Source organism: Sceloporus undulatus, chromosome 1, assembly GCF_019175285.1.
Source record: "Sceloporus undulatus isolate JIND9_A2432 ecotype Alabama chromosome 1, SceUnd_v1.1, whole genome shotgun sequence".
NCBI lineage: Eukaryota > Metazoa > Chordata > Lepidosauria > Squamata > Phrynosomatidae > Sceloporus > Sceloporus undulatus.
In genome coordinates, this window is record NC_056522.1 from 332,920,196 (window position 1) to 332,941,274 (window position 21,079).

The following is a 21,079-nucleotide window of genomic DNA, read 5'->3' on the forward strand; positions in this document are numbered from 1 at the left end:
TAAAATGCATGGATTCCATTTTTTTTTAAAGCCCAAATCCAAAACATTTCTGGTCCCAAACATTTTGAATAAGCAAGACCCAACGTGCATATCACATTTCAGGTATTACTTATTTTTTTAAGATAGGTTTTATCAAAATATAGAAAATTATTACAGTGTAGCCATGGTAAAACCACCTTTTAAAATAGAGTTTTTGATAATAAAAAAAAAAAGTTCAAGCTATCTTTGTCTCATTAAATTTAAAATCCACAGGAGGTTAATTTTCAAATTTCTATTTGCCTCTTGGAAAAATGTATATACCAATCTGAAATATACAATACATGCATTTCAGAGAAAGTGCTTAGAAAATGTTCAAGAACGTGTGTAGATAAACTCGTTGTGGTTTCAGTTTCACTTTTTACATAGGTAAAAATACAACATCTTTTGTGTTCATTATTTTATGCAAATCATAATTTCATAATAGAACTTTTAATATTATATTCTAATAGAGGTATACATAGAATAATGATACAAACTTTTACTTCAGAAAGTGATGTGGTTTTTCAATGTTTACATTTACACAGTAGTGTTAGACTTTTAATTGTCTTGGTTCTAGTAAGAAGAATAATATGGATTCATTCATTCATTCATTCATTCCAGGTGAAACAAAGGCACTGATTTAGAATTTCAAGAGAAGCAGAGTTGGTATAAGCCTTATTCAATTGTTCTCTCAGAATTTAAGTAAACACACCAGTAAGTGATCATGTTACACTCACTCTTGTATTCATTAAAAAGTGATGAGTCTGAAAGGGAGAGCCTGTTCTACACATGGAAGTTCTTTGCATTAGCCGGAAAAACCTTGCAGGATTTAGAACTGTATGGAAACTATGCACATAGAAGGCTCTCCTTTTCAGACTCATCACTTTTCATATAAGTAAAGTGGTATAGAAGGGATGGGACTAGAACGTTCTCTTTCTTGTATGCTTACTTAATTCCAAAGAGAACAACAGAATTGGGATACACTGATATAACATGCAAAACAGAGATCACTTGTATTTTTTTTTAACTTCTGAAGTGTCTCCTAATTTATCTGTTTAATTTGTCTGTATATACCACAAACATGTTATAGATCTTCACAAGAGCATCTTCTGTCATGGTTAAGTTCATCATGGGTTGGTTTGAAAGTGATTGTGTAGATCAGCTTTTTTGCATTGTATACCACTATAGATGCATGGATCAGAGGAAGTAGACTTAGAGGTGAAGCAGACCAGCAGGTTGGAGTGTCCTCTGGCCACTCCAGCCTGGTTGGCCCCTGATTGACATGGGATCGTAGTGACTGGATGGCCTGCTCTGGAAGTGGGCTGTAGCTGCGGTCCCAAATGGGATGCTGGCAGGAGCAGCTTTTCACCACTCCTTTTTCTATCAGTTTTTCCTTGCTTGGTGCTCCCTCAGCACAGCTTCTGACCACTTTGGGGGTATGCATTATCTGCACCCTCCACCCCCAAAACAGCACAAAGCTGGTGCTTTTTGCTCATCTGTTTTAGGCCTAAGTCTATGAAAGCTTCTGCTTTAACATCTTTCTCTGTTAATCTCAAAGGTGCTACAATATCTCTTTGTCTACTGATATTCCAGACGAACATGGCTATATCTTTAAGTAAGACCCTGTTGACTAAATAATCAATTTGGGAAACATAACAGCAGGTTCATTTTTGAAGCCTAATTGTCCATGTAGACAAACAATATAAATGGATCAAGAGTGAGCAACAAGGTAATAAAACAGGATGCAGAAACAATAAACTCTATGTTATAAATTTTTATAACAAGAAATGCACAATCTGTGAAATATGCAAGCCTCACAAATGTGTATGTATGTGCAGAACATACAGAAAGTAGTCATAGTTTACAGATGATCTAAAGGTTACTTTATCTTTTCCTTAGCTCGCCTAGAGCAGGAAGTAGGACTTAGAAACTACAAAACATGCATCAGAATTTTGTAATATTTCTGTTTTGAATTGTTTTGTTTCCATGATTAGATGCATATACTTCCCTGAGGAACAGGCCAAATGAAATCTGAGTTTTCCATTCTCTTTTCCTCTGTAAGCCTCCATAGACATGCAAATATGTTCAATCCACAATCAGGAGGTCTTGTTCTGATGTAGAGGACTGAGGAAAAGGGGGAAGATTGTGGGAAATTAAGTGGAGGCACCCCCAGTGGGTGAAGTAAGTGTAAACAAATTAGCAGCACTTCCATCTGAATTATCTCAATTTCCCCCTTTCTCTTAAGCCTTCTGTGTTGCATCCCCTTCCAACTCTGTTGAATCTCCAACTCTTGAGGGAGCATTTTCAAGTGTTCTATGGCTGGCAGGGAGAATAGGGAGCAGAAAGGTCAACCTCTGCTTGCTCCCTTTCTTGTATGAATATTTCAATCCAACATTGGCTGACATTCTGATAGGAACATATTGTTGTTGTTAACCGCCTGAGAGTCAACCTTGACTCATGGCAAACCTGTGGATGGGACATCTCCAAGAATCCCTGTCTTCAATTGCTCTGCACAGAGCCTGTAGGCTCAGACCCATGGTCTTCCTAATTGAGTCTAATCATTTAGCATGTGGTCTTCCTCTCTTTCTAGTGCCTTCTACCTTTCCTAAATCATTGTCTTTTCCAATGAGTAATGCCTTCTCATGATGTGGCCAAAGTATGACAACCTCAGTTTAGTCACTTTGACTTCCAGGGAGAGTTCCAACCTGATCTATTCTAGAAGCAATTTGTTTGTCTTCTTGGCCATCCATGGTATTCTCGGCACTCTCAAACAAATTGATTTTCTTTCTATCACCGTTCATCTCTCACAGCCATATGTGGCAATGAGAATTATGATGCAGTATACATGCACACATTTCCCTTATATTTGTGTGTTCTTTCTGTGTGCTGTGGAGCTCCTTCCTCTGCAGTATCCAGAACCCGTCCCAAAGTTACTATACAACCACAAATGTTCTCTCGTATGCCTATTCTGTGTCTCATAGAGAGCAGCAGGATGAGAGAAGTAGCTGGCTAAATCCTTGTTGCCAGATGCAAAATTCCATCAGTGCTGAGACCTTTGGGGGATCACAGTGGTATATAGTTCAGTTAGAATAAGATAAAAGCCTCTAGAACTTTGGATGAATCAATTGTCTGTGAGTGGGCAGTGCACTGCCAATACCAATAGCTGTGGGTTTTTGTTTTTGTACTCTGCTGTGTATATTGTTTTTGCTATAGCTGGGTGATTTTCCTCCAGACTGCACCAGAAGTTTAGGCCTTTATCCCACCTACAATATATAGGCTGTCTCTCTCAGTCCTCTTTCTTTTCCCATTTCTGGACAGGTTCACCCTAGTATAGCACACATGCAAAATTACCATGCTATGCTGAGCCATGTAGGGCTGTAGCCCTACAGTGACTTCATGTGCTCAGAAAAGTACTGTGTGTTCAATTTGTTCAAACACTCAGATTTCTTGTTCTCAGGTTTAGCCTTATTTAGGTTTTAATAGAGAGGTCACAGCATGTGGTCATGGAATATGAACTGATTTCCATTGTACCTGTTGTGCATTTGTTTCTTTCTCCACTAGTTATTATTTGGTTTATTATAGGTACTGCATTTATACTGTTTTAATATTATTTCATATTTTGAAATTTTACTGACAATATAATAGAACTGATTAAATGAATTGAATTGATAGTTATTGTTCCTGACAATCCCTCTTTTAAACAAAACTCCTTAGTAATCAGTCAGCTTCTTATATTTGGCTTATTCCCAGAATAAGGTGAACCTAATAATATATCTGACATATTCCTGGAACCAAATCAAGAGCCCACTGTACTTTAATTTTCAGACAGCAGAATCTTTAAAATAATGGATATGTTGTTAACAGATTATTGACAAAACTGCATTTTTATTTCAAGAAGGTACTGTGATAGATGCCAGCATTTCTATAACAATATAAGCAGTCACTAATCTATTGTAATTTCCTTTAAGAATAATTTGATATTAAATATTATTTTATATAACTAGAATTTTAACTACGTTGTTAATTTAGAAAGAGCAGTATATTGTGCATTACTAATTACACAGGGACATGGACTAAATGGCAGTCTTTTGCTTTAAATAACAAAGATTTTTTAAAGTATGTAACACAACATATAAGTGGCACCAAGAAATTAAAAATGTCATGCTTGGATAATCATGGCTTTTCTACATAAAAACATTTTTAAAGCATAAGTTTAAGACTTATTATCAGTCTCTGTCCATAGATTGTACTGTTGGACTCAAGCTGGGATAAATCCAGGTAATATTTATTGGTTAGCAGTGCAACAATTTTAACAGTTTTGAAGTCATTTAAAGCCAATTTATTTGTATGTCTGTTTGAAAGCTCATTATTTGAAAGGAATAGTAATGCCTAAATTACTCATATTGCATAGCAATGATTCAGGCAGAATTCCTAAACAATCAAAACTTACTTAAAATAAATTTGTGTTAAAAAAACAGTCTGATACCACTGGCATTTTCCCCATGTAAGCTGAGTGAAAAGAAAAATAAGTATATTAGAGATCTGGATATTTTTAATAATAAATGTCACATGCCATTTCCAACATTGTCAGTGAGATGGTCCACTCTTAGTAGAGAATCTGGGCAAGGAGAGGCTCTTTGCAGCAATTTAGTGGATAATAGTATAAAGGATATATTTTTTAAAAGAAGAATTCAGTTCACTATTTTGAAAGAACTATTCATCTATTTTAATCATATATTTTAAATCATCTATTTTAAAGTGATCTTCTATGTTTCTGACTTATGGGTAGATGGTATTTACAAAATGTCAGTCTGAGATTTTTTTCTTGTACTGTCATCCTAATAAAATCTGACGGCAAGGACATTATAGCCAACTTTGTCCCCTCTCCATAATTAGCATGAAGGACCTCAAATGGGTTAATCAGGAAAGTTGTACAAAGGATTTCCAATGAATGGTCATGAAAGCAGCAGTATGACTTTAAAAACCTCACGCTATGGGCAAGATGGATGGCAATCAAGAGACAAATGTAGGAGCAAAGCTGTTTGGAGAGAATAGTTTTGTAGTGTATGATGTATGTTACGCAAATGAGCTTATTAGGCCTCTCATCTATTTTATTATTGGTGCCCAATTTAATAGAGGCATTTAAAAAACAATATTTCTGCCTGACTCCTTGGAAAGAAGAAGATACATTGATATAATTGAAAGCAAATGATTGCATGTTGTGCCATTTAATCATGTCATTTTTCAGTGGCTGTTTCTTGCACCTCACTGCATGCATATAGAATATTTAGCTTCAGTACAGATTAGGTCTCGCTAGTGGCAACTAAGTGCAGTCCTAATTTTAGGTGACATTTTCTTTTAACTTTGAAATTACTTAAAGAACCTAGTATTTTCCTTAGGAGGTGACATGTCATCATTTACTTCCAGTGTGTGGCATCTGGTAGTGGTCATGGCAGCAATGATAATGATGATGATTTTGAAAAATAACTTATGACGAGTTGTCCTTTGCAAGTCTGTAATGGAAATGCTTATTTTTTTGAAAAATTATTAAGCACATCTAGCTAGTTCTTAAAATACAAGATTTACCACAGCAGGAACTGGAAACATGGGTGAAATTTCACAGAAAACTATAAATATTCTGTTAGCAGTATATTTTCATTATATGCAATCAAGAGGCTTTCTTTACACAAACGAAGAACCAGTGTGGAGTGTATATGCCATGCTGGCATCTAACACTGACCAGCTTTGTAAGGAAATGCACCCTCTAGTCTTTTAACAAAGGCAGCTTATAGGTATAGCACAAGGGTCAATAAGTGGTAAATGTTTGTGAAGCTTTCAGTATGTAGACTTACCTATGAGTAAATCCAATTTAACTTATGTAGACTTACCTAAGAGTATATTCCATTTGTGTCTTACTTCTGAAAAGGAGTATACAGGCTGGCATCCCATTAATGGCATATGAGTAGATAAATTTCCTTTACGCCTGCATGTGTCCTTTTTTGCATACTGTGCAGGTTCCCTTCCTGGACTTGCAGCTGTTGTTGTTATTGTGTGCCTTCAAGTCATTTCTGACTTAGGGTGGTCCTAATGTGAACCAATCACAGGCCCGTTACAAACGGGCCTTAAAGTGTGCGCTCCATGTGTGCTAGGGTTAGAAAGGGGCGTCCTTTCCGGACGCCCCCAACCTTAGCACATGCAGAGCGCACACAAAATGGTGGCAGCCATTCCACACGGCCACCGCCATCATGATGTCACGACCACGCCACCTCTATACGGGGCGGCGCGGACATGACATTGTCATGCAGCACCAGGGCGAATAGTGTGCCCCTCCCCCGGCCGCAAAAGGAGCTCTGAAACGGAGCTCCTTTTCCATTTGCGTCGCTGGGCGCAGCTTTCAGATGGCTGCGCCCAGAGACGCAGAGGAGAAAGGGGCCAAGCGGTCCCTTTCTCCTCCTCCCCGCCGCCGCAAGGTGTCCTTGGGGCTTGAAGCCCCAAGGACACCCCTTTCCAGGCTGTGGGGAAGGGGCCTTTTGCTGCTTCCCCGCAGCCTGAAAAGCAGCGGATCGGGGCCTCAGCGGCTGCCGCTCTGGCCACTGAGGCCCCGATCTGGCGAGGAAAGGGGTGGGTGCAGGCCACCGCTTTTCGGCAGTCTGTAACCCACCACAGGGTTTTCTTGGCAAGTTTCTTCAGAGGGTGTTCGCCACTGCCATCATCGAAGGCTGAGACACTATGACTTGCCCAAGTTGGTCTCCAGGGCTGAGTGGGGATTTGATCCTTGTTTTCCAGAGTCATAGCCCAATGCTCAAACCAGTACACCAGACTGGCATTCACAGCCTCTGAAGTCCTCTCCTTCATACAGTTATTCAGTGCCTCATTGGGAGCAGGAGGATCAAAGAAGCTTCTGGTTTTGTCCTGTAGTCAGCTGCAAAAAAAATACAGCAATGCTGAGTCCTACACAGGATCTCACTGCTAATGTCATTACTTAATGTCTAGTTATAGGAATATAGCCAGATACTTCTTGATCCTGCTTGTTGTTCATTAGGAACAGAATGGCTGTGCAGAGAGAGGGCTTCAGAGGTTGTATGGTAAGTCCAGGGGCTCAGCTAGGGTTGGTCAACATCTTGAACTATTATACTGAGCCATATAGGATTGGAGCAATGCAGTTATACTTTTATTTTGTTTCTGCTTTGTTATTCTGTTTATCAATTTTGGACTGCCGTTTTTGGCATCCAGAGTCCACTCTGAAGAGTGAGATGACAAATTCAGGCATTTCAGACTTAGCATTCCCTTGTGTTTTTCTGTCCAAGCGATAACCAGACCTTTGTTTCTAAAATGAGACAGGATCTCATGCCTTTGTGGTATTTAATCAGTGACTAGCTTTGCCTAAATGATTTCTGACGTTACAGTATTTGAGTTAAATGCATAGTTTCTATCAAATTTAATCTGATTGCTCATATGTACATTTTAAACGAAGTGCCATTGCATTGTGGTAGTTTGATCAGATGTTTCTGTGTAAGCTAGCTTTAGACAATGGAAAATAGATAAAGCAAATTTCAAATTATCTCATAACCTCTGCTTCTTGGGGCAGTCTGGACTATGAGCATGGAATAAATATACTTCTTGGGGTTGGAAAAGAAGTGTATTCCACCCATGCTTTAAAACTGAGCTTGGAAAAACTGAGGTTTTGTAGACTACATCTTTCAGAACTCTGAAGCTTACACAACCACTGACCATGCTATTTGGCAGATTATGAGAACTGGCATCCTAGTAAATTTTCCAAGTTCTGTTTTTAAACAAGCAACCCTAATTCACCTCTCCAAAACTAATTTGCAGGTTGGAACATAGCCATCCTCTGGATTGCATAGCTGTCCAAATTTTCCAATGGAGTGTATAAAAGGGGGGGGGACGGGATGGGATGGGATGGGACGGGACATCATGCACCAAAATGCATACTTTAGGGAAAATCATAGATGTGTACATAAATGTGTGAGACTTCTTTGAAAGCACTTTCATTAATGTGTACCTCGCCTATTTCTAGTTCTGAAAAGGGGAGCAAGAGAGGCTGATTGGCTGAATCTGGTCATAAACCCCTTCCAGTTTTTTGAACAGTTTTGTGCATTATTCAACCTTAGAAAAACATTAGCAACATTTACAGTGCTGTCTTGAATGTGGTCACAGACAAGGCAAAAATGTTAGGAAGAACGAACATGCTTTACACACAGGCACATTTGGATGGATGCCAGCAATGACACCAGAGCTTCCTTGGCTAAAGTAATGTTTGATTTGCTGCCATGCAAATTGGTTATGTAAATCACAACATTGGCATGGTTTGCATGTGAGTAAAAACATGCTTGAACCTCTGTTTAAATATTACATCTCTCTTCCCATAGAAGTGATTGTAATAAACCCCAGGAAAGTAAATATTGACATGTTCAGGGAACATGTGAAAATGATGCACTACTATAAACTCAATAATCATGGTCATGGCAATATTTTACCATAAATAGTGATTTTGAAATGTGTCATTCAACTTATTTAAAATTCAGAAATATTAAGGGGGAAAAGTTCCCTTGTTACAGAAATAATGGAATTCTGACTCTTACCAGAGTGAGGTAATTGAAACAGTTATAGAATGCATTTATTAGTAAGTATGATATCTGTATGAAATGTCCATCTGCTGATAAACTGCATAGTGTAGCTTTACAATGAAATGCACTCAATCATTTTAAAACATCTCCCAATGAAGCCTTATTGGGATTAACATTTTGAACACAAATACTTTTAAGTATTAAAATACCCATTCTAAATGAGTTTGCATTGTCTTGTTTACCCTTGTTCACGAATAAGCAATCTGTTACTGTTAAAAGAGTCCAAATGTGCTGGAGGAACCTGATTAGTAAGTAATTCAGATATATTATGGACATAGTCATAATTTTTGCTGAAGACTTTCAATTAAGCAATCACCTTTTCATTATCCAGAGGCATAAAAAGTAATAGTCATATAGATATACTAGATGTTTACACTACTCTTTTGGTTTAGGAATGATTTTAATTTGCTGTTTGTTAATAAGGAGGGAATAATACCCTTCCTATGTCCTACAACAATTTAAAAAGACATATTTAACTAATGGCAATATTTAGTTTTTCCTTTTGGAAATGATATCATTTAGGAGATTACAATAATCAGTGTTTTCAAGCACTGTATCTATACCCAGCTCTGATATTTTACAAGAAACCAAGCCTTTTCTTGTTTAACTGTAATTCTCTATCCCCATCCTGTGCCACCAAATTCTCTCTAAAAGGAAACTTAAAGGCTTAGATTTTCTCATGGGATTATGTACTTTCATCTCTAACATCCTGCAGAGAGATACAGATGCTGTCATGTTACACATTTTATATGGCCCGGTAAGTTTCTGAATGGGAAGAAATCTTCCATGATATGATGTGGTAGAAAAATATTAGCTTCACCACAATTCAGAGAAGGAAACATGGATACGGGAGAGTAAGGCTGAAAGATTCACCTGTGGCATTTTTTCCTTCATGTTTCTCTTTGAAAAGTACTTAATGCAGTGTCTGCAATAGTAACTGCAGATGTATGCAGGAGGATCAAAGAGAAATGTATAACTTAGAAGCATATCCTGGTTTTAAGTGGACAAGTGCCAGTGGCAAGGTTAAACATTCCAAAGTCAGCATCAGCAAAGTCCCACACAGTCAGCGGACAGGTCAGACTGAGAGAATCCAAAGTCAGAGTCTAGGAAACAGAGCCAAGGTAACAACAAACAATGTCCTGTTGGACACTCAGGAAAACTTAGTGTGGGGGATACAGTGCCAAATAAAATGTTTTTGTCTGCTCACATCTGAAACATGTTAGGAAGGATCTAATTAGGGGACTTTCTGAATTTAGCTCAAATTGCTGAGGGGGGAGGGGTCCTAAGAACACCCTCGCGAGATTGTGTCCCGTGATGTCTATGAGAGGTCCAGAAGAATCCCTTGAGAGACAACGCTGAGACAGACTGTTCCAATTAAATCCAAATATTTATTAAAAAGGGAAAAACAAACACAAAGCAAAGGGGCACATGCATTCATGCACACACACCATTCTCAATGAAAGTAAAGGAGGGAAACCGGGAGAGAGTTGAGAGAGGCAAATCTACGGGAGATACTTACTTCTGAAGGCTTCTCCGGGAACCAGATGTGGATATAGATGACATGGCCGCCAAAACGTGCGGGGAAATGGCCATGGGAGCAAAAATCAGTTTGGTCTGATGTGAAGCCAGGCTGTATTCTGAATGTAACATACCGATGAGTGTTTAGACTGAGGCTTATATAGACAATTTGTAGCCCCTGGCTATGAACTTAATGGCTTTACTGTAGCCAAGACAAAGGGTATGAAGACCTGGGCTTTTGTTAAACCAAGGTGAAGAATAGACTGAGCCAGAGCACTTGGATCTGAACACAATCAAGGAAGGCAAACAGATGAGTAGATGGCCATTGACTTAATCATTGGGCCATTGGGTGTGAGGCTGAAAACAAACAGCCTGTATTGTGCTGGTTTTGGAGGAGATTATTTTTCTTGTCTAGCAACTCCCAAACTTCCTGTGTGGAATTTCCGGTCTTATCTCTAGAAATAATAATAATAATAATAATAATAATAATAATAATATAGATTTATTTGTATCCCGCTCAGTCACAGGAAATCCGTGCGGCTAACAACAGTAAAAAAGATACAATGCAAAATATTACAATAAGATACAAATTAACCCCTTCCAAATCCCCTGACCAATATAAAACAACAAAAACAATAAACAATATAAATAAGGTAGCAATCAAACAAAAAACATAAACATTACAATCAAATAGAGTTCATAAATAATCCCTTTCCCAGCCCCTCAATGTAAATTCAAATCTAAACAATATTATATGAATTAAATGCAAAACATAACACAATACCCAGGAAAATAATATAGGAATACAATATATCATAATCCAAATACCTTAGCAACAGTATAAAATACAGTTTGTCCCAATTACATTTAAAAACAAATATCACAAATTCAGAATTCATAAAAAGATTCCCAGGTGGAATAGGGTGCAAAAGCCCAGGTGGAACACACCGGTCTCTGAGCCTCCCAAAATCAGCTGTGGGTCTGCTCCCAGTGGGCCCAGGGCAGGGAAAGCAGTTTCCCAGTCTGTAGTCCTCCGAGGACACTGCTGGGCTTGGTGTAGGATTCTAGGGCTCCTACACCCTCCTTTGCAAGCTGCCTACATGATATCTCTGCTTTCGAGAAATGGCGGTGCCCCTAGGAGGTCAGCTTGGGGTCAGAGTGAATTCCACACACACTCCAAAATTTAATATAAATCAATATGCTCTAACAGACATCAGTCCAGTTCATATAGTAGTGCTCCTTTCCTGGATATGCAGAACTGTCCAATGCTAATTCCCACAGATGTAAGTCCCCTTACAAATATGTGAGCCTCCAAAAGGATTCTGGACAGCCCTTTTAAAAGTTTAGAGGCAGATAACACTGTTAAAAAAACAGCATCTTCTGTATCTGATAAAGTAGTCTACAGCTGATGAGTGCCATACATCTTGACATACTCCTGTTGTAGGTCATGGTACAACTATTTTTCACTTTGCTGTTTGTTAAAGAATCATGGCACTCTGCAAAGTCATGGTGGAATGTTTAAAAAATGCCTTAACAGAATGCAATGCATTGACATTGACCCTTTTTCTGTCCACAGTCCCTCTGTTGTGAAATTAAGCAGCGACGTCGAGGAGTAGGCTCGGTGTTGCGTTTGTGTCAGCATCTCCTTGATAATCAAGATACCTGCAATCTGAATGCAGATCACCAGTCGATGCAGCTGATCATTGTAAATCTTGAAAGGAGATGGGAAGCCATCGTCATGCAAGCTGTCCAGTGGCAAACCAGATTACAGAAAAAGTTAGCAAAATATCCAGTAAGTGACACCTGTTCAATTCTCTGTCCCTTCCATCCATGTATATGGGGCATATTTTCCTTCAATGTCTTTTGACTTAAGTAGACCACAAGTTAAACACGAGTCAACAGTGTGATGCAGCAGCTAAAAAGGCCAATGCGATTTTTGGCTGCATCAATAGAAGTATAGTGTCTAGATCAAGGGAAGTAATAGTGCCACTCTGTTCTGCTCTGCTCAGGGCTCACTTGGAATACTGTCTCCAGTTCTGGGCACCACAATTCAAAAAGAATGTGGAGAAACTGGAGTGTGTCCAAAGGAGGGTGACTAAAATGGTGAAGGGTCTGGAAACCATGCCCTGTGAGGAACAGCTTAGGGAGCTGGGGATTTTTAGCCTGGAGAAGAGAAGGTTAAGAGATGATATGATACCCCTATTTAAATACTTGAAGGGATGTCATATTGAGGAGGGAGCAAGCTTGTTTTCTGCTGCTCCAGAGACTAGGACCCAGAAAAATGGATACAAGCTAGAGCAAAAAAGATTCGACCTCAACATTAGGAAGAACTTCCTGACAGTCAGGGCTGTTTGACAGTGGAACTCACTCCCTTGGAGAGTGGTGGAATCTTCTTCCTTGGAGGTCTTTAAACAGAGGCTGGTTGGCCATCTGTTGGGTATGCTCTGATTGAGATTTTCTGCATGGCAGGGGGTTGGACTGGATGGCGCTTGTGGTGTCTTCCAACTCTATGATTCTATGAATTTTAATGCCTTTGCCAGGTTTGCCAAATAATTAGGTTTCTGAATCCTTCACCCAAAGCCTGTCAAGGGAGTAATCTCATTAAGGGCTAAGCACAAAGTACATCTTGATTTTTATATTGTTAATCACACAAATTCTGATCTGTTTAAGGCACTATGTGAGTTTTGCAGAATTAATGTTGGTGGCAGATAAGAGTAACTGAGCCCCAATAAGGATTAAACCAAAACATTTGTCCTAGACCGGTGATGGCAAACCTTTTAGAGGCTGAGTGCCCAAACTTAAAGGTGTTGCACTGGGTGTTACCTAGTGCCAAGGGATGGGACTTCTGGGGGCAGGACTTCTGCCTTTTGGGGGCAGGACCTATGCCTTCCAGGGGTGAGACTTCTGTGGGTGGGACTTCCCTAAAGACAGCTGAAGTCCCAAGAGGGCAGGGGGAAGAGGAGAAACAGGCACGCTCCTGTCACTCTTTTCCTGCCCTCCCGTATCTCCATGTGCCCTCACAAATGCCAGGGAGCGCACGCATGCCATAGGTTTGCCACCACGGTCCTGGACTATAATATGATATTGCACAGTCCCCCTCTAGAGTAAACTGTTTTTATTCTAAATGTTCTGTTAGTCTATTGCAAGTATATATCTATCAGAGCTTAGAAAAGGTACTTTTGGGGGCTATAAGTCCCAGAATCCTAATGGCCAGTAGACATGACAGTAGGGAATTTGTGTCCATTGTAATACAAAAATTAATCCACACCCCTAGTTTAGATATCTTTATGGTTTATGGTGGTCCTATTCACACATACACACCATCCATAATCACTAATAGAATATGAAAGCAAGTAATAACACTATAGGAATAAATACTGACCAGAAACAATCGGGTGGCTTACTTGTGTATTAATTTCCTTATGGAAGCAATTAGAAATTTTTGGTCCAATGTAGAAAAACTTGTATTCACTTTGAGATTGCAGAAGAAGTGTTGCACATGTAATGCTATTGTCCTTATAGAGGTGAATGTGCATGCACACATGCGGTCAGTTGCCCATTCAGGAGTGCATTTGGTTGCTCAGCATCAGCTTTCAGCACAAGGATTACTGTATATAGCACTATCATTACAGAACTCCTCATGAGGAGATTTACACAGAACACTTCAGTGTAAGATCTCAGACATTTAGGGACTTAACAGACCACACCAACAGACCACTGTTTTCCTTGCCAGATTGGGGCTACATGCTGTAGTCCTGATCTGGCCTTTCTGTGGTGGAAAATGAAGCCACAAAAAGCAGCTCCTTTTTGCACCGTGGAAAGGGTGCCCTAGCTGTGGCAGCGGCAGGTTTTCACTGCTTCTTCAGTACAGTGCATGTAAACATTGGGCCAAAGATGTGGCATGATGCTGCCTGCCATCTGATCAGGTGGGCAGGGTGAGGGCAGAGTCAGAGCAGAGTTGGGGCAGCCAGTGTGCATACACCACAGCCCCACACCATCACGACATTGGCGTAAAACACCAGTCTGTCAAGCCCCTTAGTTCAAGTTTAGAATAGCAAAGGTAGAATTAATATGTAAAGGAGATCTTGTAGCACCTTTGAGACTTACTGAAAGAAAGAAGTTGGTAGCATGAGCTTTCATAGACTTGAACCTGCTTCCTCAGATGCATGTTAGGGAGAATTGTTTTGTATCTGACCTAGTTCAACCTTTCCTGTCGCACCCTATATTTTAGCCAAACATTTCCTTTCCTTGGAATTCTGCTGTTGGCAGCCATGGTCAATAACTAACTGGTGGTGTGATTTGATTTGTGTCTTGCTTTTTTTACTAGAATTCACAAAACAACTCATAGCATACATAAAGTGAAATAGCAGGAACAGGTGTGTGGTGATGTCTTTGCCTGAAACCATCCCCTCATAGAGAATTTGAGTATTACATGACCATGGTGTGCATGGAAGGGGGGAATCCAGCTGAATGAAGAGCATGCATGCAAAGTCATCTTTGTCTGCCTCCATCCCATACAGAGCAGCTGGCCTTACATGGCACTGGTGAGGGAGAAGATAGACTAGCAGGCAAGCGATGATAGAGCATCTATTTTGTTTCATTTAAAATGTCAGCAGTTGGCAGTGGAGTGCACTGTTGTTGTTTTGTTGTTGTATTCCTGGTTTAATTTAATATGCTAGAATTTACTGCTCTATTTTGCCTGAAGCAGAGGCAAGAGACAACTGTGGAAAAACCCAACAGGTTGCTGAACACAAAGGTGTAAGCTGCCACTGCAATTGATGCAATTCTCCTCTTTCCCAGGTGAGCAGCTACCATGTGTAGCCACAATTCCTCTAAATAAGCTGCTATGTATTAATTAAAGGCTAGTGCTGCTCTTGCAGCAGGAGTGAAGCAGTCTTGTAGCTCTATTTGGACAGGAATCGATTGGGAAGTGAGGTAGAGGGAGTGTACAGGCACTGTGTGTTTTCTTGATGTCAGAATGCCGGAGAACTTCACAAGCACCATACTGCTCTGTTACCACTTTGCCTGGGGTAACCAAGACTGGTTGCTGGACTGAATTACCTTTTACCTGGTAGGAAATGCAACTTGGTTTCTGCCAAGATATTGCAGCTTTTAAGAATTCTCAATATAATTATTTGTTTTTAATTGTAGGTTTTATCTTTCTTTTAGGGAGAACCCCTCACTCCTAAAATATGCACAGTATGAAAAATGGATATCTGTATATGTAGGTATCTCAGGTGTTAAAAGAGTTTTTAGAATCTGAATGCTGTCTTTAGAGCTGAATTTAGTCTCTATGGCATATTCTCTCCCTCTTTCTCTCTCTTTTCTTGGATTCCAAGCTGGCATGCTACCACATCTCCTTTCATTCAGTTCCTGTGTAGTCATTTCTTGGGCTGATCCCAAGATTGCTTTTTCTGCTTTGCCTATCTGTCTGCACTTGATGATGTGCCAGTCTTGGCAGATGAATGGTATCCCTGGGAAACGAGGTTTTTTTGTTATTATCTGAGGTTGCCCACAGTATACTGTAATATATGAAAACAAATGGGATGTGTTTACATCTCTGATGGCATCTGATTTGGTATTGGCAAGAATCGTTGACAATGAAAATGCTAGCCTGGATGATTAGATCATGTGTTCTGGAAGTTCAGGAGCTGGTCCCATCTTCTGTCCTTTGATGTATCTACAGATATTTTCCTTTGTCCATTTTCCTTTTCATGAAACCCAGTGCCATCCTATTATGATTTCTCGGTAATTATGTTAAAGTTATTTGAACAGAGCTGAGAGAGTTCTTGTGTGTGTGTGTGTGTGTGTGTGTGTGTGTGTCTGTATCTGTGTGTTTTAGCTTTTTAAATGACCTTTTCCAGATGGTTTACTATTTATTTTCACAGTGAAATCCTATATGTCTACTAAGATGAAAGTGTTTATAGGAGCATGGCCTTAACCATTTACTATTTTGTATCAAATCATGGTTCCATAATTTAAAACTGAATATACTCGTGTATAAGTCTATAAATTTAGGGCAAAAAAAATGACCCAAAAAGCCTGAGTCACCTTATCCACAGGTCAATGTACATAGTGTATCTTAACTCTTATTTAAATGAAGAAACCATCCCTTGGTGAAAAGCAGGAGTATAATCTGTCATGGAAGCACTGATTCCCTCTACTCTCTCATCCATCCAGCCTTAAGAGTGAACACAAAGAGTTATATCTGCTGGAATTCTTTGACATTTTTTTTTTTTTTTTTGCTTTGCTTCATCCTTCAAATCCTTTGCTATATGCCCCAAGTTTTACCCTCAACTTATCCACGGGTCTTAGCAAAATCCACAATTTTGGCCCCAAAACCTGCCTCGACTTATACATGAGGTCAACTTATAGTCAAGTATATACAGTACTTTTCAGAAGTTATGGTGTTCTTTTTTCTTTTCTTTTCAAGCAATCAAAGTCAACTTCATGTTAGTCCAGTGTAAGATTTCTCTAAACTAGATGAGTGGATTTGCACAAGAGAAATTCCTGGTAGATTGTTTTTTCTCTTATCTAATCAAACATTCTTTCACCACTCAATGATTTGTTTCCTAAATTCAACTTCTAGAAAGTTTAAATTTGTTCATTTAATTTAAATGACAGAGATCTTCACATGTTTCTGAATGACAATCAGGTCTTCTCTACTCATTTCCAAACTGTGAGTTCCAAGACACCTAAAAGTGAGTTGTCAATTTTCCTAGCGGTAAAATGTAACACAGCACATGAAACTAAGAGAATGCCAAGTTCCAGTCAATGCTGTCTATAATCAACTAATGAATCTAAGGCAAATCTCCTTCACATCCTTTATGATTCAGATCCCACTGTAAAAGCAACACATATATGGATATTTCCAGGGAATGGTATGTGTTTTTGTTTGTTAATTACAATGATATCACACCAGTCCTCCAATGAACTCAAGGCATCCCCTTTTGAATCTTCACAACCTTGTGAGAAAGCCCAGTACCATTATGACTGGCTAAAGTTCACTGAGTGAATTTCATGTGTCAGTGGGGACTGGAACTTTGATCTTCCATATTCCAGTCTGACTCTAATCTACACACCACACTATCTCTTTCACTTGAATGAATTTCAGTTGTTTCTTCTTGAGGATGTTGACAAAGTGCTGATAGTGAATAGGATGGAAAGTTGCAAACTATTGTCTGTATGTGTAACCCTTGGTCCATCCTCTGATTTAGTCTTAGGAAACTGACTGCTTGGTAGGTCGTGAATGTTTCAGGTGTCTTAGACATCTCAAAAAAGACAATGTCAGGCTATTCCTGGAAAAGCCCACTTTTGAATTAGAGTAATTCCACTTGTTAGTCCCAGCTATAACAAACCCATTTGAATAACAAAACTTATATAAATGTTGACTTAATCAATTTTCCAGTTATTAACTAGGTCTACTCTAGTTGGGATTAATAATGCCCAAAAATGATTCTGAAAAACATTGGCATCAGGAATCTTCACTTTTGGATGCAAGCTACTTTAGAGAATGATGGATACTCAGTTTTAAGCATTCTTGAATGAAATGGGCTTCCTGAATGTCCTGCCTTACTGCCCACATTATTGCCACAGCTAAAGCAGACTGCAGAGCAAAACCTCTGACTTTAATATAAGATTAGGCTCATAAGGGATAATGCAATATTTCAAATATCAGGAATTAAAGATTAGGGCTTCAAAAATTAACAGTTCATCTTTGAGTCTAGGAACTGTTTGAGAATGAATATAGCTGTTTTACCATTTATGTTATGTTTGCTAAACTGTCAGCTCCAGCTAATTCTTCTTGTCATAACTGTAGGAGTTTCTGAACTGCATCCCGCATAGTGCTTATTACAGTAATCTAGTTTGGATGTTATCAAGGATGAATTACCATGACCAAGATTATTCTAGATCTTTCCTGAAGAGAAGCTGGGGATCATAGAAACTCCAGGTACTACTTTAATAGGAGGAAAAAATAGCAAAATTGGGCAGATCCCTAGATGCCAGAACTAGTACTTTTAAGGAGAGCTGTATGAGGTCCATTAGTAGAAGACCTCGAATTCTACAGCTCAAAGCCATTTTCAGTACTGCAAAACTGCTTTTTTATTTGTGATTTTGTTCAGCAAAGAAATAACCAGGAGAGGAAAAAGTACTAGAATTTCAGGAATGAAGATCAAAGCAGGAACCAACATTAGATCAGGGCAAGAGCTATGGCGATTGCAGTTACTAGGAGCCAAGAAGAACCATGACACAGGAACAGACTGTTCAGGCTGTTTCATACATCATTTTATACTTGGTTTATAGATAGAAAAGCACAATAGTTGCAACTACTACATCATTTGTAGGTCATTTAAAATAGTGATAGCCAAGAATGAAAGTTTCCTGGCTACCACTTTTGAATATTTTAAAGAAATGTGTGTTTTTATATAAATGTAGCACTCTCTTCCCTCCTTCCTCATCTCCATCTGAAGATAATTTTCATCACTCAGTTCTTAGTATTTGCTATATCCTGGTGCCTTTCTTCAGGAATATACAAATTTTGAAGCCTCAGTTCTCATGCTTTATCTGTCTTCTGATCAGAGAAGCAATGTAGACCCAAGGCCATCCCCATTTGTGCAAACATTTTTTTCACTCCAAGCTAAGAATCCAACAGCCAGGTGTAGCTTAATATATGTGCACCTCCAGTCCCATTGTTCCTAGATACAGAAAAATTGGTCTCAGCCCTGTGCAAATCTTCCCGGGAAAATGCTCCAGTGAAGAAAGTGAGACGTAATGCAACCATGAACAGGAGCATTCTGGAAATAGATTTTGTCATCCAGATTGTTGTCTTAGATTGTTATATACACTTACAGAGAGTTTATATGGACCAAGGCTCATATGTTACTCTCCTTATCAAGATTCCTCTATCCTTTTTGCTTTCCTTTTACAAAATGTTGGAGAAGTTGCTGGAATAAGCAGAATTACCATCAGTCTAGGATCTCAGGCAAAATATCTCTTCAAAAAGAGAATAATTTGGTCTTTCCTATTTGCTATTTGTGGTTTTATTGTCTTAGTCTTGAAATCTATCATGTGTAAAAAGCCACGATTTCCCCCTTCCTCCCTTATGCACCTTAGAAGCTGTTAATTCCCACTAGAGAAGGGATAGAAATTTTGAGCCAGTATCATTCAGCTTTCAGATGTTCTGATTGGAATCTGCTACCGGTACTCTTCAATATTCCCAATTCAGATTATTCAAAGTGCTTCTTTTCCATCATGCAAATTTTCCTCTGCTGCCGACCGCTTCTGTAAGTACACTGTACTATGTGTCCAGCACAATTCCCATGTGCATTGGCTTTGAAAGTATGCTGTACATCCAGCCACATAATTGAAAATAATAAGGCCACAATAAATGGGATGGCCTTAGGGTATAACACCCGAGGGATTCAATTGGTGTCGCTCTGCATCAATGTCCATGCATCATGGTAATTGAGGTAACATAACCAATTACCACATTTTAATTAGAGTTGTAAGAACTGTGGGGGGGGGGGGGAATCGGGAGTGGTGAGACAGCTCACTTTTTTAAAAAAAGTGTTCTCTTTCCAAAAGCCTTTTTCTTGGATGCTTATTCTTGGGAGTCAAAGAGGCTGCTGAAAGTGCCATTTGAGAGGACGTTGGGAAAAAATCCCAGATTCTTTATAATGAATGAAAAGCGAATCTGAAAAACAAAAATGTGTTAAAATGCCACATTGCTGCTAAGCTGATATCCCCATCTACTTCTCATTTTGTGCTTCTCTGACACTTTAGAGGAAAGAAAAAAGTCCCTCATAAAGTTGGACCTAAATTAAGTATCCTCATTCTTTGTCTTGCCTTATTGGCATGCTATTTTTTTTTGGGGGGGGGGAATCTTCAGTGGAATGATGCTCATTACACACATTTTGAAAAAATCACCTATTTGAAGAGATGAATGTACTGAGTTATCACTTCACTATTTGAGTACATGTCACCACTCTGTACGAACAGTGCTTGGCATCTAAAATGGCCTAATTGCAAACTAAATAATTATTTTGAACAGTAAGAATGGGTGAAAGACGTGCATAAGAATTCAGTATATAAAGACCTCTTTTTGTAAACTGGTGTGAAAATTAGGAAAGAAAAACAGTCAATGTTCTGTAAAAAATATTCCTCCGCCAGTGTTCCAAGATCAGCAAAGGTTTTATCACCATATTCCATGGGTTCCTTTGTTTACAGCTAGGGAATTCTGGGGGTTGATCATATAGTTCTGCATATAGTTATCATGTGATAAGCATCCATTCAAATAGGTCTTCAGCACATTTTCTTTTTTCTCACGCTTGGATTGGGAGATTATTCTGAAATCATCTCACGTTCTTGTGAATCCAGATTATTTTCCAGACACGAAGGTCAGAGCCTTGTACAATTAGTTCTAGTTCCCCGCTTGTTTTTTTTTTTTTTTTGGCTCATATTTTCTCTTTGGCTCTATGAAATTGGTTGGGTTGCAATATTCAAATACATAAATTGACTAGTTTGAATAAAGATGCTGAATTGTTCCATCAACACATTGAAAATCACTGCCTGATCTAATTGGTGGAAACAGATAGGATGCAATTCTTTTCGGAGAGCATGCAGTCCAAATTAACCTACATTAAACAGAAAATATCTTAAGAAAAAATAAACAATGATCAGTATAATGTTGAATCTTAACATTGGTCTATAAATTGGTTTTATTGTTTTCAGTCAGTAATATCTAGTGTTTTATAGTGTATTCTTTGCAATCTCCTTTTTTAGTCAACTAGCACAATCTTATGCATGCCTTTTCAGATAAATCCATTGAGTTCAATGGCCCTTACTCCCAAGTAAATGGGTATGGAGATTTCAGCATCACAGAATTATAAAATTGT

General features: G+C 38.9%; 1 protein-coding gene across 4 annotated transcripts in view; it reads left to right on the forward strand.

Annotated features, from left to right (window-relative positions):
• AKAP6 (A-kinase anchoring protein 6) overlaps positions 1–21,079 on the forward strand; it is a 346,755-nt gene that overhangs the window by 295,545 nt on the left and 30,131 nt on the right. For all 4 annotated transcript variants that reach the window (XM_042444832.1, XM_042444835.1, XM_042444833.1 and 1 more), the window contains exon 12: positions 11,761–11,976. In XM_042444832.1, coding sequence (XP_042300766.1) covers positions 11,761–11,976 — 216 coding nt within the window. The remainder of the gene's footprint in view (positions 1–11,760; positions 11,977–21,079) is intronic.